Source organism: Lepisma saccharinum, chromosome 17 (assembly GCF_977018435.1).
Source record: "Lepisma saccharinum chromosome 17, izLepSacc3.1, whole genome shotgun sequence".
Lineage (NCBI taxonomy): Eukaryota > Metazoa > Arthropoda > Insecta > Zygentoma > Lepismatidae > Lepisma > Lepisma saccharinum.
The window spans coordinates 260755-285149 of record NC_139245.1 but is presented as its reverse complement, the minus strand read 5'-3'; the positions used below and the strand labels follow the sequence as shown (position 1 = coordinate 285149).

Here is a 24395-nt window from a genome sequence, read left to right as displayed (position 1 = left end):
TAAATGTTCCTTGCGTAAGTTATCGATTTCGTGCATTTATTCCAATTTATTTTTTGTAGTGCCATTACTAAGGAATATTTGGAATGCTGTTTGAGGAAATTGGGACAACAACAAGGGTACTTAACTTCAGACATTGGTGAGAGAATTGTGGATAATATATTACTAGAGGAGCACATTGAATCCATAAATATATGCGAATGTGATGGAGACATTGATATAGTAGCACCAGTAAGTATTTTCCAAATGGGAATCTTCCCTAATATTACTAAATGATTTATTTTTCATATTTTTTATTTATAAATAATATGTAATGTAGAAAGTGAGTAGCACTGAGAGTTCTAAATTGCTTATAAATTGCCACTTCTCAGCATTCAACAGACTGTGTTGCGCAAGATGTTGGACATCAGTAGCCTTCATGGTACTTCATCTTAGATTTGAATCCTGGGTGTGACTTTAATGCATGTATGCTCCACAATCCATTTTATCAGATCATTCATTGTAATCATCGCAATTAACGTAGAAAAGAAATGAAAGCAATTTGCATTTAATTTGCCTACAACTTGTGAAGTCATTTTCATACTTGGTCTCCCAAATGGCATAGTAGTATCATCATCACTTTGTAATGAAAAGATCCCTGATTCGGTACTGGGTAGTGGCATGCAATAGTTCAGATCCTTAAACTGTGGGTCCAATCTGTGCATAAAATGGACTTAAAACAAGCTTCAAACCATTTTCAAACTTGTCAATCCATTCATGGAGTGTTTCACAATGATTTAATCATGATGATTTATCAGTTACCACACCTTCAGTCTTCATAAGGCTCATCTTGGATGCAAATAAAAAGGATAGAAGTTGTGTCCTGTTATTCTCTGATCTGCCTAATGCTCTTGTTCATTTTGGTGTCCAGCTATAAATGCCTTGAATTAATTTTCTGTTTTGTTTTCTGTGCATAGCCTATGTCCATACCACCTTAGTCCTTGAGACTTAATAATGTTAGTAATATTTTATTGCAGATTATTTTATTAAATTCTTAATTTCTTCTGGTCTTCCAGGTGCAATCCACTTCTTTCATTCTTCTTAGAATTTTCATAAAGGTACCCATACAGAGACAAGTCTTATTGTAGGAGTTATACAGGCTCAGTTTTGCACTTAATCAATATTAAATTGCTTTAATTCAAATATACAAAATAGTCTAAATGGCAACATGTGTATCCAATGATTTTCATGCAGGTCACAATGAAGTAAATAATAAAAATTAGGGATGGGACAAATTAATCGGTACTCTCAGTATTGGCCAATATAGGTTTATATTATTTTATCAATCCGGTGTGTCTATAAATACTAGGGATGAGACCGATTAATCGGTACCCTATCGGTAAAATTACCGATCTAATATATCGATAAATATCTGATAATTTAGTGGAAAAATCTGCCATTGTGTTGTAATTTTTATGGATAATCTCCATACCTTACTCTCTAAAAAAGTAAATGTCTAAATATTCAACTTCTTTTGGACTGCAGTCACCTCGAAACAACTCAATGAACCTTTCAGGTTCTTCAAGGACAATTTCTAATTTTATATTGGATTGGTAGAATATCGGTATCGGTAAATTTTTTGTCAGTACTTTATCGGTATTGGCCAAAATTTCATATCGGCACATCCTAATAAATACCTTAAAATTTAATGCAATATTGTGCCATTTTGTTACAAATTTTATGAATATAAACATATAATCTCTATCCCATAGGTTTTCTTTAAGTAAATGGTTAAATATACAGCTTCTTTCCCATTTCAGAAGTTCGGTTTAATTGGTGACATACATTTATTGAGGAGGTCAGTGAACCATTTGGAATATTTTATCGGATTGGTATAACATCAGTTATTGCTATCAGTAAATTTTATGTTCGTACTTCATCGATATTGGCCCATCCCTAATAAAAATTAGTCTACTTTTAATTATTTACTTGCCCTTGTACAAGTGTTACATAATTATGTGGAAATTTTATTTAATAAATTATATTTTTTTATAATTATGTTCACAGGTTGGACAATTACAAAGATGTTACGAGCACATATATTTTAAAAGTAATTTTTATGCACACACCTAGGTTATATTGTATTGCATGCCATTATAGTGGAGGGCCTTCCCGATGGCGCAGTGGTAGCGTCGTCGCTTTGTAATCAAGGGGTCCCAGACTCGATACCCGGTGGAGGCACAAATGGTTCGGAACCCACTTTAAACTGTAGGTACAGTCCCAATTAGCCTTACTGTGCATAAAGTGGACTTAAAACAACAAATAAAAAATTTAAAAAAACATTATAGTGGAACCACAATTTCATGTTTGAACTTACATTGCCCTGGATTTTCCTGCAATTCGAGTTTTCCATTGGAAAATATAAAATTGGGGTTCTACTGTATTTACCAATGTGTATCTTCTTTCATAAAATAGTACTGAACTGAACTGAACCATTCCATGTGAAAGTGGACAAACAAGATTCATCTATTTTTATTGAAAGTAACACTTATTATACGTATGTGAAATTAAAGGGGAAACTATGCAGAATTTGGATTTATTAATATAAACATTAGTTTAATGGCTTTAAAATAAGATATTATGTTATGTTATGTGGGGTGTCTCCACTTAATTTAGTTTCATTGCCACAAGAAAACAAAATTAATTCTAATTGTTCTCATTGATTCTTTCTATATATTCAGCTCGGAAGTATCCTACTTCATTTCTGATACAAACCTTAATTTGAAGAATCTGTTTATGATTATTTTCATAGCCTTTGCATTGTTCCATAATCCTACGAAGTAAATAATATGCATGATGTCACACCCGTCACAGGCAACAAATGTTTATAGAAAAGTATGTAGTAATATTTTTTAGAAACTAAAAGCATCTAAAGTGTCAAGTTAAGTTTGCTTCGTGAAAATAAAATAAAATTGCTTCAGTAAAACCATATACAAGGGTCGTTCAAGGTTGACCAAGACTTTTATTTCTAGACAGGAAATATACATACATAGAAGCACCAAACTATGTCAGTTTTTCAAGGTATTCCCCCTGAACATCCAGACACTGTTACCAACGTTGAGGAAGTTCCTTGATGCCTTTGGCGTAGAAAGAAGTAGGTTGGTGTCGTAACCACTGCAGCACAGCGTTCTTGAGTTCCTCATCTATCTGGAAGTGCATCCTGCCCAAATACTTTTTAAGAGCCCCAAACAAGTGGAAATCACTGGGGGATAAATCTGGGCTGTAAGGACTGTGGTAAAGCCTCCCAGTGCAAGTTGACCAGTGTTGTTTGAGTCGAATGGGCCGTGTGTGGCCTGGCATTGTCATGGAGAAGAATGACATGTTTAGACAACATTGCAGGTCTTTTCTTCGGAACGGCCCCACGTACAGCACCGTGAAGCATGTTGAGTAATACTGGGCATTCATTGTGGCACCCTTCTCCAAAAAATCCACATGGATAACACCTTTCATGTCCCAGAAGACAGTTCCCAAAATCTTACCAGCAGACGGCAGCACTTTGGTTTTTTTGGGTGGAGGCGACCCTTATACCGCCATTCCATGCTGCTTCGTTTGGTCTCCAGGGTGAAGTAATGCAACCATGTTTCATCACACGTGATGATGGACTCCAGAGATGCATCTCCATCGTTTCGAAACAGATTCAGGTGCTGTTCACAGATCAACCTGCCTTTTGATCGAATGTCAAATGTCAAGGCACCCATCTTGCACAAACCTTACGGAATATTAAATGCTTGTGAATGATTGTCTCCACACTGCCAACACTTATATTGACTGTATGCCCTATGTCACGCACTGTTACTCACCAGTCTTCAAGGATAACTTGCTCAACACGCACGATATTCATCGGAGCGACTGCAGTTGGGTGAACGTGTCCTTGCAGTTCATTTGCTATCAACTCCCGCCCTTTACTGAACTGTTGACACCATTCGTTTACTCTTGCCCGTGACAGTGTTTGTTCACCATACTGTGCTTGCAGTCTACGCCAAATTTCAGCAGGTTTCACCTTCTCCTTCATGAGAAATTTCATTATACACCGCTGTTCCACAGCAACGGATACACTGCTTGCTGCTATCTTTGTTTACACTACTGCGCATGCGCCAAATGCATCGCAAAGGATCATGGTTACTTGCAAGGAATCATAGTCTGTCCTGCTGAAGTAATGCAGCGCTACATTGATTCATTAATATTTTACACACAAAAGTCGTGGTCAACCTTGAACAACCTTTGTATTTCACAGAGTTTTCTGAAAGGCTGAGGAAGGTCCTGAAGTCAAGTCTCAGAAGTGTCATGCCTATCACAATGACAATAAGGTGCATTTTCTGTACTGAAAATTGAGATGAGGGAGGAATATTCTGAAATTAAATAACTTTCATCAATGAAAATGAAATTACATGAATTGATAGCGTTACATATTTGAAGGTGCTAAGAAACTTATTAAGAAAAGGAAGTAAATTTTTCTGAATGTCACACCCCTCGCAATGGAATTGCTTTATTATAAACATTGCATAGTTCCTGTTATATGATAATGTGGGTGATTACTAGTACTTGCTTTCTTTTCTTTCAAGCCTGTTAATTGGTCAGGAACTGATGTGCATTTCCACATTTATCGACTGGATGATATTGGACTGCAAATCGAAACAATAGAAGAAGAAGAAAATCTTTCTGCAGCCAACCACTGGATACTACCGTCAGCAGATTTCGACGGTTTGTGGGAAAGTTTAGTGTATGATTCTTCTATTAAGGAAAATGTGAGTAGTTTTCAAGGAAAATTTTTACATGCAGTCGAGATATCGGAATTATGTTCTTGCAATCATGTATAGTATACTTGCTCACATTACTTTTGTGCCCAAAATGTTCAATGCTTACCTGATGTCACGTACTTGCATATATTAATGTACTCACGTTTTTCGCGAAGCTGTTTTACATTATTTTCTATTAATTTCGGTAGCCACTGCCACCATCCTCGTTGAAATATGTTGTGTTGTTGCTTGGTGTGTTTCTGTTGTTTTTTTTTTTTTCCTAAATCGCCGCTAGGTGTGCTGCTGTCGCCTGTATGTCTGCATATATGTCATCTGCTGTTCACCGGTGTTAATTGCTGCAGTAATGGAAGCCAGCCGTGGTGTGCCGGACCACAATCTATGTTCAGTTCTTGGTTGTAGTGCATGATGGCGTGTGTTTCTTTAATTTTTGTGTCTATGAGAGTGTGTTCTTTGTATTTGACATCATCAACTCTCCACACGGTGCAGCAAAGCTGAAATCCAAGTCCGACAACCTGCACCATCATCACAACCCGCTCAACCATCACAACCAGATCCCAGTAACAAAACCAAGTGGTTTGCCTTTCCCTACCATTCTACCACATCCAACCGCCTTACCAAAGCCCTCCGCCCCTACAACATCCAAATAGCACACACACCTCCAAAATAGCTGACCAACTAAACAAACATAAACGGTACTTCCTCTCCCCCCTCAACAATCCAGGCATCTATGATGCTGAATGTGAGTGCAAGGCTCATTACATCGGCAGATCCATCAGGCCCATCAGTGAGAGAATTCAGCAGCACCTATCAAATGCAAAAACTGCCCAACCCACCACCGGACTTGCCAAGCATATCAAATTCCACAACCGTACAATTGAGAAAGTACATGTCAAATACAAAGCACACACTCTCATAGACACAAAAATTAAAGAAACACACGCCATCATGATAGTGGTCAGGCACACCACGCCTGGCTTCTGTTACTGCAGCAATTAACACCGGTGAACAGCAGACGACATATACACAGACATACAGGCGACAGCAGCACACCTTGCAGCGATTTAGGAAAAAACAACAGGTATGTGCCAAGCAACAACACAACGAATTCCAGCGAGGATGGTGGCAGTGGATACTGAGTGAGTATCTTAATTATCTATTACCGCGTCTCTCATTCCCATAGTATGAATTTTATATATTGATAAGAATTTTGAAAGTATTTGCAATAGCAGTGGCTTATTTGTTTGTAGTCAGTGTTTCTATCAATAGTTCACATTAAGGTAAATTTACTAAGAAACTGGAAGTGTTTTCACATAGATATTTTACTATTGCAAATTATTAATTTGCTTATTTTATGTTTCATTAACAGTTATTAAATAAATTCATTCCATTTTATTTTTTACAGCTTAATGTGTAAAATAGGTTACATTCACAGAAGCAGGATTTTTTTTAAAAATATATGCAACAAAGAACACCCTGTATAGTTACTCTTCTATTTGCAATAGCTAGAAATAGTAGCTCTTTAAATTGTAAACATTCATGTAAAATTCGAGTGTGTCACAGACCTTGAAATGCTGCAAAAGTAAGGAGAATTTAACCATTTTTTTCCAGGGTTGGAAACTGAAAACCCATTTGACTTTGTCCTCCGAACCCAACTGTTTTAGTTTTCTTGGCAATATTTTTCTATAATAACTTTTAATTATTTTTTTTTTTGCCATTTATTTTCATCAATGTTGAATTAACTTGATTTTTTTATTAATATGCAAGGCAGATTTACTTATTTATTAATTTGTTAAATAAGTTTAGAGTGGTGTGGTAAGTTGTTTAGTTTTGCAAAATCAGAAGGGACTCTGTAATCCTATTGATTGAATTAGTTGCATGAGAGAAGAGAATACCGTTAATATGTATCTTTTTCTTTCAGTTGCTCAACTTTGTTGGAACTACATTACTTTTCTCCGACTGTGAGGTTGATACAAATATAATTAGCTGGAATCGAGTCGTGCTTCTCCATGGGCCACCAGGCACTGGCAAAACGTCCCTATGTAAAGCCCTTGCTCAGAAATTAAGCATAAGACTTGGTAACAGATACAGTCATGGGCAACTAGTAGAGATTAACAGTCATAGTTTATTTTCAAAATGGTTTTCAGAGGTAAAAACACACTTTATTATTATTTTCTTTCATTGTTTCTCTTTACAAACCACTAGGGATGAAGTTAAATTGCTAAGAGGCATGTGAAATAACCCATTGTAATGTTAATTTTTCATGTTTCTGAAAGATGTGAGGTTAATTTTCCTACCTTGTTTTCTCATGAAATGATGCAAAATTAACTTCAAAATGTGAAATAGACTCTTAAACACAAAATTTAGAGTTTTTTATTGACGCGACACTTTCTGAAGTATCTAGTGAGTTATGCAATTCACTGAAAATTGATTAATTCTGCTGTAAATGTTTGAGAAGCAAAAATGAACTCCTTTATAGAGGAATAAAGTTAATACTCTGGTAACTATGTAATTGCATTATTAGAAGGAATATGTCTACTTTGTGTCATAAGTGCAGTTTTTTAATCAAATTTAGGATTATGTTCACAATTTTAAAACCTAAAATGTCATTTTATATACCACTTTAGATCCGATTTTTCACCGCTATAACACCAAAATGTTATTTTATATACCGCTTTTGAACCCAAAATTGACTCTGTTTTTGTATAGTCTATGTGCTAGCTACTAATGACCGACTGGCTTTGAAGTCCACGGAGCATGCCCACCAGCTGCAACAATCACATTCAACGCACAGTGTTGCCACACATCTACCCTCCACATTTACTCTAACGCCACCTTGTCCCTCCGTGCACAAGCACCTTCCCACGGTCTCCACATTGAAGTTGCAAAGTACGTCAACAGCGTATCCGCAGTCATGTGATTGAGACTCCATGTGGAGTAGACGAGCAGAATGACAGCTGCACCCATTGACTGAAGGTTGAGTGTGATTGGACGAAAACAACTTGCCTGCTATTTATCCCCACCCACGTTCGTGGTAGCGGCTTTCTTCAGTTCTTCGACGTTAACGAAGTAAACACGTGGACTATCGTATCATGCCGCAGACGTGAATTGAACCTAGGACCCTGGCATCATAAATAAATAAGCTAATCACGTTATAAAAAGGGTCCCGCTGAAGCATTGAAAAAGAGCTTAAAAGCTCATTGCGACAGCGTCCTTCACATGCATTAGAGAAATGAAATCAGGAATCAGCGTTCTTCCTCAGAATTGCCGTTGCCAAAGAACGCGATCGAAGCAACAGTCGTAACGGCCGATAGTTCAAATTTCATTTAAATAGGTCACGTGAGAAAATATCAAGTTTCATTGTCTTCCGTTTTCCGTCAGATGAAGTAGTTACAAAAGAACTCCGTTTCTAGTTTTTTCAGTTTACGTTGACTCCGGTTATCGCGAGAGAGCTCCACAGGCATCATAAGTTTAGAAAAAGGAGCGAACGAACGATCGGGAAGTTAAAGTTATCGTTTAGAATATCGGTCTACGAAAGTACAGAGTTTGGAGCCCGGAGTTGCTCCCTCGTCCGTTTTCTTACAGAGTAGGACCACGTCGATCCAAGGACCAGCAGAGAAGAGATCGCCGTAGAACTCCAGGTAACGAACATTCCTTGTCTTTCCTTCCCCTGCCTGTTCAGTCAAAGGTAGTGTTTTTAAATATATGTCCGTGTATTCTTATTTACGGGGCTAGTCCCCTTGCAGTTTGAGTGTCGACGTTGCTCTCCAGACTTACCCCCTTCCTTTTACAACGTTCGTCTCGCCTAGCAAGCGAGTAGCTAAAGGCTGTCATAGCCTATCAACGATCCCCCTCTTAGACTTTATACAGCTCACCGCTCACAAGAAGATCTCCAAATGAGGGGAGAGGGCATGCAGAGGGACAGGGGAAGACCGGTCTATTTGCAGATTTTAGGGGTAGAAGGAAATCTTCCGCTGTGGTCACTGTCGTTGTGGAAGTGCTTCTGCGTGGGTGTTTAATTGTGATTTCTTTGGGATTTTTCGTGGTTTTCGTGGTATTGTAAGAGTTATGATAGTTGTACATTTTTTAGCCGTGTTGTGTCGGAGACGTTCGAATAAAAGAAATGATCACAGTGTCGATACGTAACAATCATCCCGAGAATTTTCATGCCAAACGTAGACCGACAAAGTAATGTTTACCATTGTTTACATTTGTAGTTTTGCACATTGTAAGTGCAAATAAACGTTCTCCACTTTCGCAACTCTTTTTATCTTTTTCACTTTGCCATTTGCTTCGAACGCCAGTACTGTAACAGCCAATTCCGTCGTTGAAAATATCTTAAAGATTGTAGTTAGTACAATCGGCGGGCTCTTTATTAAAAAAAAATAGAAAAATCGGTGTACTCTTGTCAAGAAATCAACACCAGATTGACGATTATCATACCTTGACCGCTAATGTGGATACCCCCTGACTGTGCGTAGACAGTGATTTGTGTGTAGATGTGAATCAACCTTTAAAACTTACAACGAGGCCACAGTGCTTGTTTCTGACCCAGGGTGCACTCCCCCAACCCTAATAGTGGAGTCGCCTGCCGCTACGTCACTTGACTTCCGTCAGGGATCTTCTCCTGAGCGGTGGGCTGTACGCTATACTGAAATTCTGATTTTTTTATTTACCAAAATCATGTGCCTCTAATAATTGTCAATTAATAGTGATATTTCTGACCATTCATATAAGGCATTACATTGACATATCGTCCACTGAGAATATAAATGTTCTATGTCCAATTTTTCATTTTTTCAGGAGAGCCCTTAAAAGTTTGACATGATATATTTATTGAACCTTTGTTACCATTGCACTGAAAGTTTGTATCATTGCAAAAGCTGATATATTGAAGCCTCTCTAAAAACTAGTTGTTGTTTGGTTAGGTATTTATGCTGTAATTAATTATTGGAATTTCAGATTGAACAATTGCATGCAACGCTAGTTTTGATTTGAGGGTGCTAATGTTCTATCTCCCAGGTATAAAATTATTTTAATAAGTTTTTTGCTTCTTCTTGGTTTATTTTTTCGTACTGCATTCGGTAAGCCTTTGTGTCTGAGTGATTAGCACATCGCGATACAACACCCGGGGTCTCGGGTTCGAATCCTAGCCTGTGCATGGATGTTTGTGAGTGTCTATTCATCAATTTCATTATATCATCACTCATCCCCATCTTCGCAAATTAGCCAAAAGTGGCACAAAAGGCGATATAAAATAAAGCAAATCAAAATAAAAGGAAAATAACACTGTATTTTGGGAAGGAGATGAAGATGAAACAATTTCATTATAAATTTGTCATTCGGTAGCAAAGTGAAATAAATAATTCATATTTCGGGAAATCAATCAACTAATAATTTACTTGTATGTACGCATTGCTTGCATTGTAGAATTATTTCTCTTGTAATCTACGGTTATTACAAGTATAAAAACACAGTTTTTTGTTGAGACATTTCAGAACACACGCTCCTTTCATCAGACATTTATTTTTAGTTTGAAATTGAAAGGAGCATGTGTTCTCCTGAAATGTCAAAATAAAAAACTATGTTCTTATGCTTGTAATAACCGTAGATTACAAGAGAAATAAAATCAGTCCACTAGTTTGATTCCACTACTATTCTAAATTTTTGTCTGTTGACCACAAAAGTGAGAACCGAAGACCACTACTATTGCTAAGCAGCTCCCCCAAGCGACGTTAGAATGCAATTGGGTTATCTCATACTCAGATGGCACTTTTATTTTGTTGAGGAAATTGTCATAAGGTTTCATTGGCTGTTGGAGTTTGCATTCTCGTGGATGCTTCCAAATTCTGTACATGAAGTAAATAACTCTGAATATATTAATGTTTTTTGTGTGTAGGCATCAGATGAAAGCAAAGATGAAACCGTTGCATCCTGAATAGTTTATAGGCAAAATATCTCCCATTTGTTTACAATTTGGAGATAGAACATTTGCATTCTCAATGGACGATATGTTATGTAGCAAGAGTTTACATGGTAAAAATATCCCTTCAATATGTTCAATTGAGAAAATGTTGGGTCTTCCAAGAAATTTGTTCTTCCATTGACAGGGTAGCCGACCCCCGTGGTGGATTGGTTAGCACTTTGTCCTACGATGCCAGGGGTCTTGGGTTCGAATCCTGTCGTGAGCATGGGTGTTTGTGAGTGTCCACTCATCAATTTCATCATATCAGCCAAAAGCGAAGTAAAATAAACCATAGCAATAAACATTGACAGAGTGCACATTGAATATAATCTCAATTACTGATTGTTGATGTACTTAAATAAACAAATTTAATTGTTGTCAGCCTGTACCTCTTGTTCCAATCTTAATCATATTTTATAATGTCCGTATAAAATGCTGCCTGCTTCATCTTGATTTAAAATGGTGTTTCTGCATAATTTTTACATATTTTTTTTGAATTTTTTTCTAGAGTGGTAAACTGGTGATGAAGATGTTTACAAAAATCCAGGAGTTGATAAATGACCCAAAGGCTCTCGTCTTTGTGCTGATAGATGAAGTTGAAAGTTTGACTCATGCAAGGCAATCAGCTTTGTCAGGAAGTGAACCATCGGACTCCTTACGGGTTGTAAATGCTCTGCTTACTCAAATTGATCACATAAGGAAGTAAGTTCTCCAATAACATTTCTATTCTAGCATACAATGATTTACAAATACTGTTACATAGAAGATAAATAGAAAAAATGTAACAGATACAGATAACCAATAGTTTACTGACTTCAAAAATTTGTTTTAATAAATATTCTTAAAAGTATAACATATTAATCTCTAAATTTGGGAACGTTATCCTTGAAAAACTATATCCAAAGTAGTTACACTGTTATTGCAGAAACTTCCAAGTATTGCACCAGTTCTCACTGAATGCCCATGCGAGAAATGCTTTCCACAAATACATTGTTTTCCAAGAGTCCTTCCCACATTTTAAGGAACAGAGATATTTCAGTGAAATAAAGTTTGTAGTGCACAGCAGTCTTTAAAGTTGTACCTGGCAACACTGCATGTTGAGAGGATCACATGACTCCAAGCTATCAGGTGATTCCATGATGGCGTCGATTCAGGCGGCAGGTGGATTGGCCACAGAGGACCCACATCATGGCCCGCAAAGTTGCCAGACCTGATTTTGTGTGACTTTTGGCTGTTTGAATATGTCAAGATGGAAGTGTATGCAGAAAAGCTAAGAGATGTGGATGACATCAAAGCGAGGACATCTGCAGTCATCGCAGGCATTTCAGATTCAGGACGAGATTGCAGGAATGCACCAATGTTAATTGTGGCCAGCTGGAGGTAGGTGTGGCGATGAAGACGACAGACATGCATTGTTGCCAGGTAAAACTTTAAAGACTACTGTGAATTACAAACTTTATTTCACTAAAATATCTCTGCTCATTACAAAATTATATTGACAGGGTGGCGACAGACCTGGAAAACCTGGAAATCCGGGAAAAGTCAAGGAATTTGAGTGGTCAAAGAAAGTCAGGGAAATGTCAGGGAATTTTGCCTTTAGTGACTTTTTTTATGCGATGGAATGCATGTGCCAGGCGTTTGCTTTGAAAGATGTCATTATGTAGCGCTGCATGGGAACAGGAAATCTTGTTGCTAAACCTCACCCTCAACTTTTAGGCCCCTTTTATGCACAACACAACCACAGCGCCAGAACAGAAACCAGTGGGGAGGGAGAGAGAGACAGAGAGAGAGAGAGAGAGAGAAATGAATTTCCGGAGGGGTAGACAAATTTGATAAGCCTCTAAATATCACGTGGAAAATGCATTGAGTTTCATTTTTGTTGTTTGTATGGAAGTAGTAAGGGGACAGACCAGTCTACAGATAGAGAGTTGAGGGGGGGAGGGGCATTACCACGGTGGCACTGTCCGATAGTTGTTGGACGTCGTATAATGGCATTTTGTCGGACATTCTGAAGGAACATGAAAACAAAAAGGCGCGATGCGACCTTGTAATTTGTTGAATGTCGTGGTACATGTCGGATGAACATTTAGGCTCCTTTGATGCATACGATTTTTTGGATATCGCCGCCTGACTAATGTTGAACTTCGACAAAATGTTCACTACAACGTGCGACAAAAAACACATGCATGGCATCCTTATGGAATTGATTTTTGTTGGATGTCTTCGGACTGCAACATCTGACAAAAAGTCCATGCATAAACAGAGCCTTGTACATTCGAGTTTGTCTGCTGTGGTACAACATGTCATTGAACAAACTTTTTGGCTCCTTATATGCATGCTATTTTTGTCGAACGTAGCAGTTCGATACTTGTCATTCTGCGACATCCGACAAAAGTCACACGCATTGCGCTCTCATGAATCCGGTGTTTCTTTGATGTTCCAGTATGACATTTTTTTGTTGTTTCTGACGTTTGTCGGATGCAACATCCAACAAAAGTGGAGCCTTAGTCTGCTGCACCGGTGCAAATATGCTGCTGGAATTTTATTACTCTTCTGGCTAACTTAATCTTATTCAATGTAGAAAAGCGTACAAAGGTTTTCTTTCATCATCCAGGTGTAATACAGGTTTTGCACAGGTTAACATTAGTTTCCAAGAAGAATCCAACAAATCGGGATATATGTTGAATAATGTCATGTAAAAGTAAAACAGAAATCTGCATTGGTGAACGTCATATAAATTTGACAAGTGCATGATGCTCCCAACCTCGAGTTTTCTGCAACACTCGTATTGCAATTCACGACACCCACCACCCCCTTCGGTCCTGTCTGTTTAAACTCGTTGAATGTCCAATGTTATGAAATAAAATTATAATAATAAATACGTAAAAAATTAATATCATAATTACTCGAATCATTCAGTCCTAAAAGCATATCACTTTCTTCAGTTATTGACGTTTCTCTGCCAGACCTGCTAAATTTTCACTTTTCATCTACTGATTTAAACAAGGGGCGTTCAGAAAGTAAGTTCCAATTAGTAGGGACCTTGATTTTTCGCAAACGTGATCATAGTTAAAAATGTGCGAAGTAGTGTTCATGAATGTGCAGTGATGTGTGGACACATTTTTCACCTGTTCGAAATAGTGAAATAACGAGAATTTGGTATAAAATGTGAATTGTTGGCATTTTTCGCGAATTTTAAAAATGTGCTTAAACAACGAAAAATACCTCGAAATCCCACTTTCTTGTCTCTTTTAGGCTTAAAGAAACAAAATGTGTCATATTTGTGTATATAGAACATACAAGTTTTCCAGCATTTTATCCAAGAGAAAACTATAATGCAAGTTGGTTGTACAGGGTGTCCCACGAATGGCGCAACTGGGAATTAAGAGTGGCGTTACTTTGTAACCGAAACCTGTACATACATAAGTCATACACCAAATGTTAGCCCTGTCCAAGTAGATATTTTTAAACATAGAAACAACAAACGGGGTGCAGTGTTGTTCATGCAGTGTTGCCAAATGGAAGTGAAAGTGTAAATTTATTTTTCCACAAAGCATGGAAAATTGCATGTCAAACATTCGTACGGAAATTTGGACGTCAATTTCCACCTTGGGTAGTTGGACTATTTCGCCATCTATAGTTCAGAAAAGAAAACCGATCGTTTTCGCGTATAGCCAATCCTGAAATGCCTCGTAAAGACGTACCGGTCCAAATGGGTGTTTTAAAAAATTATGAGGTACAGTGGCAACACTGTTGATGTTTGAAGGCAACAAAAGGTGTGTTTAGTGATGGTCTATGACATGGAAATACTAGAAACAGGAAAAAAAGGAAATGAAAATTATGGTGAAAAAAGTGTTACTTACCTACTCCTGGCAACCATGCAATGCGATAAGAGCGCCCACCGAACGAGAACAAAAGAATCAGTTAGTTGTGTACTCAGAACTGTTTGAGCCGTGCATTTCGCATTGTTCGTAGGGGAAGATTAGAATTGTTCTGTGAAATGAAGTACTCTTTGGAAGAGAGGGTGTTCATTGTGGAACATTATTTTTGTTCAAAATCGTACGCTAGTGTAAAAACTGTGTTTCGCGAGAAATATCTGAATAACAGTGTTCCAGAAAATTCGACGATATATCGACTTGTTTCCAGATTTCGTGAAACAGGATCAGTTAATGACAAACCCTACCACAGACAACCACCAGTTTTAACACAAGGTGTGCTGCAGGATGTGGAGCAGAGAATATCACAATCTCCCAGGAAATCTGTTCGTAAACTTGATGCACAGTCAAGTGTATCAAAAAGAACAACTCACCGAGCGTTAAAACAATTGTACCTACGTGCATATAAGGTACAGGCTGTGCAAGAACTGAAGGAAGCAGACAAAGGTGCAAGTGTAAGATACTGCCAGTGGTTTAGAAATTTTATTAGAGACAATGGTGTGAATATTTTGGATAAGTTTTTTTTCACGGATGAAGCATGGTTCCACTTAAATGGATATGTCAACAGTCAAAATTCTCGACACTGGTCAAGTAACAATCCCCATTTGTTACATGAAAAATCACTTCATCCACAAAAGATCGGTGTGTGGTGCGCGATTTCGCGGAGAAAAATAATGGGTCCATTCTTTTTCAACACAACAGTTGACGGAATAGTTTATCGTGACCTTATCACACAGTTTATTTCTCTGTTGGAACGTGATGAACGTGACTGTTGGTTTCAACAAGACTCCGAAACATGTCACACGTCTAATGAAACTTTAGACATGTTGGCAGAGTTTTTTGGCGATCAGATTATAAGCAAAAACTTATGGCCCAGTCGCTCCCCGGATCTGACGTCTCCAGATTTTTTCTGTGGGGTTATTTGAAACAAACAGTTTACATTAATAACCCAAGAACACTTGATGATCTAAAAATAAACATTTGCACAGCCATTAACAATATAAACCAATCAACCTTGCATAAAGTTGCTTCCAACATGATAAAACGTGTTGATGAATGTTTCAGGGAAAATGGTTGTCATTTTCAACATCTTTTGTAAAGCTACACTGCCTGTTACGCGCATTGTATGGTTGCCAGGAGTAGTAGGTAAGTAACACTTTTTTCACCATAATTTTCATTTTCTTTTTTTCTTGTTTCCAGTATTTCCATGTCATAGACCATCACTAAACACACCTTTTGTTGCCTTCAAACATCAACAGTGTTGCCACTGTACCTCATATTTTTTTTAAAACACCCATTTGGACCGGTACGTCTTTACGAGGCATTTCAGGATTGGCTATACTCGAAAATGATCGGTTTTCTTCTCTGAACTATAGATGGCGAAATAGTCCAACTACCCAAGGTGGAAATTGATGTCCAAATTTCCGTACGAATGTTTGACATGCAATTTTCCATGCTTTGTGGAAAAATAAATTTACTCTTTCACTTCCATTTGGCAACACTGCATGAACAACACTGCACCCCGTTTGTTGTTTCTATGTTTAAAAATATCTACTTGGACAGGGCTAACATTTGGTGTATGACTTATGTATGTACAGGTTTCGGTTACAAAGTAACGCCACTCTTAATTCCCAGTTGCGCCGTTCGTGGGACACCCTGTACTTGGAATAATTCCGACAGCCACATTCAATCAAATATTTCCCAGGATTTTCTCAACTTCTATCAGAACAATTTGCACCACAGCAAAGTGGTGGGCTTCACACAGAAGCCGCATCATCAGTATTTGTTGCGCAAGAAGTGATTTGAAACACCGAGTGGTGCGATTTTGATGCAGATCGAGTGCTCACCTACCTCCACAGGGGAGTCCTAACATCAGCATTTGTCGAGCGAGAAATAATGGAAAATAACTTCCTCAAAAATTGGTTCCTACATATCAAACTGTCACGAAAATACGTACACCACTTGACCTACAAATTAAAACATTAGTTTAAAAATACCATGAAAGTATAAATTTAGGTATATTTGCCACAATATGCGCTAAAATGAAAATGTGAATTTTGGGAAAAAATAATACTAAAAATAAATAGAGAAAGAAAGAAGGAATAACACCAATTTGGAAGAAAAATGAAAGATCAAGGTCCCTATCGATTAGGCATAAGTAAAACAATAATATCAGTAGTAATTAAAACCATTAGTTACTGTGACTCCTAATCTAATTTTCGGCATAATTACTACTGTTGTTCTGGCATTGGTCGTAGCATAACACTAAATTTTGTGTTCCCATGGCATATGTTTCTGACAGCAAAAATTGGGACTATCTGTACTGCAGTGCTGCTGTCAAAACCTTGTCCTGCCAGAAATCTCTTCAGCTGAACAAATACACCGTGTCCATAAATATACTGTCATACTTTAAAGTGGTATTACATCGCTTTGGATAATCGTATTTAAATGAAATTGGTGACATTTGAAAGAAAAACTCAAATATTTTTGTGCATGTCAACAATGGACACCAATATCAGCAATGGACAACAATGAATGAGATCAAACATAGAAACTGAAATAAATTCACTCCTGACAACAATGGACGATGCGGGTTCATTGTTGGATATTTAGCAGGCAGGCAGGTTACATGTGAATGTTTTCCTTTAAAATTGTGTTGTTATTACAGAAGATTTAAGAACGTAGTTCGTGTTTTTTAGAATATCATTACACGCAGAGTTTGGTGAACGTGTTGGTGTGTTTTATCATTCCATGCAGAGTTTGGTGAAGGTTCAGCGTGCAGATTGAAGTGGTTATGGCGACCCCACAAGAACGTAGTTGGTGTGTTTTAGAATATCATTCCACGCAGAGTTTGGTGAAGGTTCAGCATGCTTATAGGCGAAGGTTTCAAAATCAGGCTCCTTCACACACGTCAATTTTGAAGTGGTACCGGGATTTTGGGGATCGTGGCTGCATATGTCATCAAAGGAAAGGCCATTCGGGGAGACAATCTGTCAATGCGGGAATTGTGGAACAAGTGCGGGAGGCATTTGTTTGTAGTCATAAGAAGTCTGTACGTAGAGCTAGTCAGCAGTTAAACATCCCTAAATCCACCGTATCTAAGATCCTGCGTACGAGACTGAAGTTTCACCCCTACAAACTGAAATTAGTGCACGAGTTGAAACCTGATGACCCTGTAAAACGGTTAGATTTCTCTGAACATTTTATGTTACTAATGGAGGATAACGTAAATCTGTCAGGAAAAATAATTTTCAGTGATGAGGCAACATTCCACGTTGGTGGAAAAGTGAACAGACATAATGTAAGGATTTGGGGGAGTGAGAATCCACATGCAATTTTGGAAGTTGAAAGAGACTCCCCTAAAGTGAATGTCTTTTGTGCCATATCGAAACGTCAAGTCTATGGCCCATTTTTCTTTCGTAGGCCACTGTGAAAGGTCCAGCTTATCTTGTCATGCTCACTGAATGGTTATTTCCACAATTGGAAGAAAATGAAGGCAATTAATTTATTTTTCAACAAGATGGAGCACCTCCTCACTGGCATTTATTTACATGTTCGGAAACATCTGAATGAGCGGCTTCCAGGAAGATGGATTGGACGTGCTGGAAATGATGATAATGTCTTCTACAATTGGCCGCCGAGGTCATCTGACTTGACGGTCTGTGACTTCTTTTTATGGGGTTACATAAAAGATTGTGTCTATGTATCCCCATTGCTTAAAACCTGCAAATTCGCATCACTTCTGCAATCCAGTCCATCCCTGTGGATATGTTGGAGCGTGTGTGGCATGAATGGGAATATCGCCTTGATGTCTGCAGGGCCACTCGTGGGGGGCCACATTCAATGTCTATGAGTTGTAAAATAAAATATTTGAGTTTTTCTTTCAAATGTCACCAATTTCATTTAAATACGATTATCCAAAGCGACGTAATACCACTTTAAAGTATGACAGTATATTTATGGACACGCTGTATATTAAAGTGGGTACATGTAAGGCCAGGTCTGTACAGGAAAGGGGTTTAAAAAGGAAACGAACATGAAAGGGGAAGATAGAACACGGAAAGAGAAAATAAACGAAAACCTAAGACGCGATTTAAAAAATGTAAGAAAATGGGTGAAGGCGAATAACGTATTTCTAATTAGGTCTGATAAAGAAAACAAGATGGTTATCATGGACAGAGAGGAATATCACCAAAAATTAGAAGATAGCTTTAAAGGTAACGATTTTGAGAAAATAGAGAAAGACCCTATTAATAAGATTAGAAGAGAGATCAAAAAAGGGGTAGAGACAAGCATTACATTGGGCACAAGCGAAAAGAAAATCCTTATTAAGGAAATTAAAGTTGGCAACATACCAATTGCTTTTGGAATACCTAAGACACACAAACAAGGCATACCACTTAGGCCTATTATACCAACATACGAACATCCGGGATATGGGCTAGCAAAAATGCTGGTAAAAAGAATAAGGAAGGTAAATGAGAACACTCAATATAGCGTTAGGAATGCCGTAGAAGTTAAAGAATGTATAGAAAATCTGGAAATCGATGACGAGGATACAATAAGTAGTTTTGATGTTGTTAACTTATACCCAAGTGTACCGAGGGGGCGGGCGGGAGATTGTTTACTAAGGTGGCTGTTAGAAAAAGGAATAGACATCCTAACTGCTTGGGAATATGTACGATGGTATAACCTTGTAACGGAATATAACTTTTTCTATGTCAATGACAGTATTTATAGACAAAAAGAAGGCTTGGCGATGGGAAACCCCATTTCTGGTATAGTAGCGAGCATTTTTATGCACTTCATTGAGAAGGCAGCTTTGGAAAAAACAGGAATGGGTATTAAATATTATGGGAGATACGTTGATGATATCTTGATTATAGGAAAGGGGGTAGCACTGAACAAGGTTTTTGAAGAATTTGAAAAACAAGACAAAAGAATAAACTTCACTAGGGAAAACTTAAGCGATGGAAAAATCAATTTCCTGGATCTTAGTATTTTGAAAGAAGGGAATAGGATTAGAACAGGAGTACATCATAAACCCCTATCGGGGAACTTATATATTAACAAGGAATCGGCACACCCCGAAATAACAAAGAAAAACGTATTCCTTAACTTTTTTATTAGGGCCGGTAGACTATGCAATAATGGAAAAGAAAAAGACAACGAAATCCGGTGGATAAGAAAAACAGGATTAAATAACGGATACACAAATAGAGAAATGGATAAGATAGCGGAGAGAGCACGGAAAATTATTAGGAAAGAAGGGGAAAAAATCGAAAATAGGAGGGTAAAGTACGTTGGCATCCCTTACCATCAATCAGTATCGGAAAAATAACGAGAGATTTTGGAATCGTTTGCGGGATGAAAGCACCAAAGAATGTAGAAAAATACTTCACCGATTATAAGAAAGGAAAGACAACTAGGGAAATACCGGAAAAACAGAAAGGGGTTTATCGAATAGAATGCCAATGCGGGAAGGAGTACATAGGACAGACGGGCCGAAATATGGGTAAAAGATGGAGCGAGCATGAAAAGGACATGAGGGAAAAAGTACCCAAAACGGGTCTCTCAGAACACATTTTGGAGAGTGGGCATAGAATCACAAAAAAAGAGATAATCAGAAAAGAGGGGAGGAAATTAGGAAGAAATGTGTATGACACAGCGAGTATTTGTAGGGGGGGGAAGAATAATCTTAATAGGGACGAAGGAAACTTGGAAGAAGGGTGGATCAATTTCCTCAAAAAATGGGACAAAGCCTGGAAGATTGAACCCAATATCGGTTTCCACGTCACTCCGGAAGTTATGCAAGCTGCAAGAGAGGAACGTGAATTCACGTTGGATTTGTGACGTAATTAGGGGAAACGAGAAAATTAAGGGGAGGGGAAACATTCGTGGAGAATTGACCGTCATGTGGATACATAAGCACAGTTGGGTAGGAAAGGCCAAACCTGCAGGTAGCATTGTGATTTATGCAGGTTTTTTAGATTTTTAACTTTTTTACCTGTTACAGTACAGTTTTTTTAGGGAACGACTTGGTTTTTACGTACTTCCAATAGCAAAAACTTAATATTTTAAATGTACCCTAACCAACCCTTAACCACAATCCTCTTTTTACATTTTTGACGCAGTACTATGCCAAGTACTTAGTTTTTTATACGAACCTGAGGAAAGAGATAGTCAATCTCTGAAACGTCGTTCTACAATAAGAGCACTATACTCACATACGTAAGTACAATTTTTAACTTTCCTTTTTTATATTCTGTACAGGAAGTGGTCCAAGATCTCTCACTTCAAATGATGTAGAAGAGCCTGCCTGTACTCAGCTGTATGGGGTTGTGCACATTGGATTGGCATTCGTCTGATCATACTATCGCTCTGATGTCTTGTGTGTACACCTTACATGATTGCTGGTGGCTCTATGCCGGATTCTGAGCATGCAAAAATTTGATTTTCACACGTATCTTCCAGTCGTTGGAAGACTGTATGAGAGCTGCCATCTTTAACCTAGAACTGTCCTAAAACGGCTGCGTTTTACTGCACCAGATTACAGCCACATGACACTTCTTCCTGCCTTCATATGCATGTTGTGCTCCGACCGCTAGCGCTGCGTACAGGTGACATTTGAACTATTTTCTGGATGCCCCTCGTACATAAACTTTCGGAAGCTGTTACAACAGCGTGTTCCTGTTTTAATATTTGATTAGCTAAATCAGGCACCTTTACAATGCAGTAGATTCCCCTTTCATAAATTGCTTGCGTTTAATTTTTAATACATATATACCCTTTTCGCCAGTAATATTATTATAACTGCATGTTGGCAGTTTCACGGTACTTCACTTAGATATACTGTGAATGTTTGTACTAAAAGAGAAGTCCCATTGATAATGTAAGGAAATATGACACTTTGTTTTGTATGATTCAATTGTTTCACTTGTGTGCAAGGGTTAAGTCGTTTACTTTACATAGAAAAGAGAAGTAGGTTTGTGCATTGAAATATGAGTCTGCACTCATGGTTCTTGCAAGCAGAGGGTTCCAAGCCTTGGTGGAAATATCAACATATAATAATGAGAAAGGCTACAGATTAAAAAATTACAAAATTTATTTTTTCATCATTCACTTCACTCTAACCTCATTTAGTCGTAACTTTAAAAATAATCAAATATTGTATTGAAAAACTGGCTCCCTAGCTTGTGAATAATAGTAATTTTCCAAATTCACTATTTTGCAGTTTGAATGCAAATCATAGAGAAATGATGTCAATTTCGTGGAAGCTAATACAACTATTTAATATACCTGGATCTGTATGACATTCCTATTTCCATTTGCAAAAACATGAATTTAGTTTTTTAATTGTCAGGGAAAAATCTAAATTTTGTACTGGAAAACCTGGAAAAGTCAGGGAATTTCATTTCTGCTTGTCTGTAGCCACCCTGATTGAATTTAAATGTGGGAAAGACTTTTAGAAGACCCTGCAACTGAAAGGGAGATACAGTACAAGGTATTTCAGAAGTCTCGGATGGATTTCAGCCATTAAGAGGATGAGGGACAATTTCGCACCAATTGTGCATTTTTTTTCAATATCGTCTGAATGGGCAATGCTACTGAGGAAGAAAGCTGGTTTTCAATAGAGTATGAATTTCTCCACATGTTGCAAGTGAAAGTATTCTTTAAAGTTGATTATTAAGCTAGATACGATGTTTGAAAAATATGATGAATAAGAATTTTCAAAAACCCATGTATTCCTTAAGGGGAATCAACTTCAACTTACAGTTACGGCTAATCAAATGTAAGTTTTCGACTTTTCCGCCTGCCAATTACTACTTCAGTCTGTCCTTTTTTCGTTGATATATTTTTCTATGCCATCGGACATTTGATATTCTCAAGAGAACAAATAAAATAATACTTCCATAAGAGCAATGTATTTATCTTTGCCTCCTATGGCCATCCTGGCAGTGTTGCCAAACCTGATGCACATAAAAGAGCTAAATTTCACCATAAATGGAGTAAAAACTTTCAAGGAGCTAGATTTACGAAACTGGATAAAGTGCCTCCTGGGGTAATTTTAGGTGTCAAATGAGTGGGATTGTGGGTGAGGTGCCGCTGTTATTACCGTTAGTGAGGGCAATTTATTCTTAGTTTTCACCATCTATATTTGGCGGCATCACCCATCTCAATAATCCACCGATGGTCATGAAATCAAAAATAAAGTATTCCCGGATAACAATATTACGTCCTCTTCATTTCGCCCAATGCCTATAAAGAAAAGTAGCTGGGGATGTAAGAGGGTGTGTGGCGACGTAGCCAATATAACAATATCACGTCACGTGTAAAATGTATACTTATGACAGAAGTTGTCTATGTAAGCTGGAGCCAGTGATGGCATCATAGTGAGCAGGAAGCGGGTGCCATAGTTCACAGTCAAACGAGTGCACGAAAGAGCCAGATCTGGCTCCAAAAGAGCGAAGCTGGCAACAGTGATCGGCAGCTGCCGAAAAGAAGGACCTAGGAGAAATTGTCCCTCTCCCCCTTAATCACTCAAACTCTGTTGAAAATAGTTAACTTACCATTTTTGTATTGCAATTGGGACTTCAAAAAGTTGCATTTTCTCTGATCTCCACATCTCAGTACTCAGGTCTTCCACTTCTTTTCTTGAACTTGCGCTATTATTTCTCTCCTGACAAATACCACTGACACGGGAGGTGCATGCTCGAATTCTGCCAGAACTGCACTGCAGAACGTTCCATTACAAAGTGAACAGTCATGGGAAATGGTCATTTTTTTTTTTTTTAATTATTATTACTAAAGAAATCCAACCTGGTAATTTGTATTTGCACCTGTTGATATGTATGTGTTATATGCAGTGACATAGTGAAAATGCATAGTTTCATGTTAGCTGTCCGAATTATTCTGGGTCTTGGGAGCAAAAATTTTGGAAAAAGTGTGCATTATACAGGGTGGCTCAAAAAGTCACTTAACACCCCCGGTACAAGGCCACTGCAGCATGCAACATGGAAATGGTGATGACCAATCGTTATCAGGCCAAGGGGGAACCACATTAACGCCACCCGCATGGTCGACGGCCATCTTGAATTCAACTTCAGAATTTGAAATTGGAAAGGGGTGATATGATATATCAAATCAGGCTAGAATTCCATGAGAAATGCAATGGTGAAGATTTTTTTGATGTATCTTTAACCAGTAAAAAGTTATGACTGAATTCTTGTACCAACTTGCTACTTTTCGAAGTGTTAGAAAAATGCCTTAAAATTTGTTTAGCGCATCGGTAAAGCATCGAGATCAAAGTGATGTCTACGGAGAGAGAAGTTTGCATGCCATTGCACACGATTTTAATCGGATACATCCACGAAGAGCTGGGCATTATGAATGGTTGTCGCGAACAATTTACAGTGTGACGCTTCCATTGAATTAAAGGTCCTTCACAGTGACAAGCTCTTGTTTATGTTCATAAGGAAGTTCATAAACAGAATATGCGACCCTTGTCATCTGATAACTACTTTGGACAGAAACTGCTTCACAACGTTCCCATAGTGTTCCTCCCTATTGAAAAGAAACTCTGTAAAAAGGACCTTCTTCCATAAGCAAGGATGAAAAAACCTGTTTATTTAACAAACCCAAGTAGCCCTAAGCATTTAAGGTTCCATTGATGAAAAATTGACTAACCAATCGTGTTCCACACTG

The 24395-nt window shown here is 37.9% G+C and overlaps 1 protein-coding gene across 1 annotated transcript in view; it reads left to right on the top strand.

The window, feature by feature from the left end:
* Positions 1 to 24395, top strand: part of pch2 (pachytene checkpoint 2 protein) — a 45834-nt gene that overhangs the window by 7513 nt on the left and 13926 nt on the right. The window contains exons 2-5 of the mRNA XM_083138780.1: positions 60 to 228; positions 4599 to 4781; positions 6712 to 6939; positions 11264 to 11457. Of these exons, the coding sequence (XP_082994906.1) occupies positions 60 to 228; positions 4599 to 4781; positions 6712 to 6939; positions 11264 to 11457 (774 nt within the window). The remainder of the gene's footprint in view (positions 1 to 59; positions 229 to 4598; positions 4782 to 6711; positions 6940 to 11263; positions 11458 to 24395) is intronic.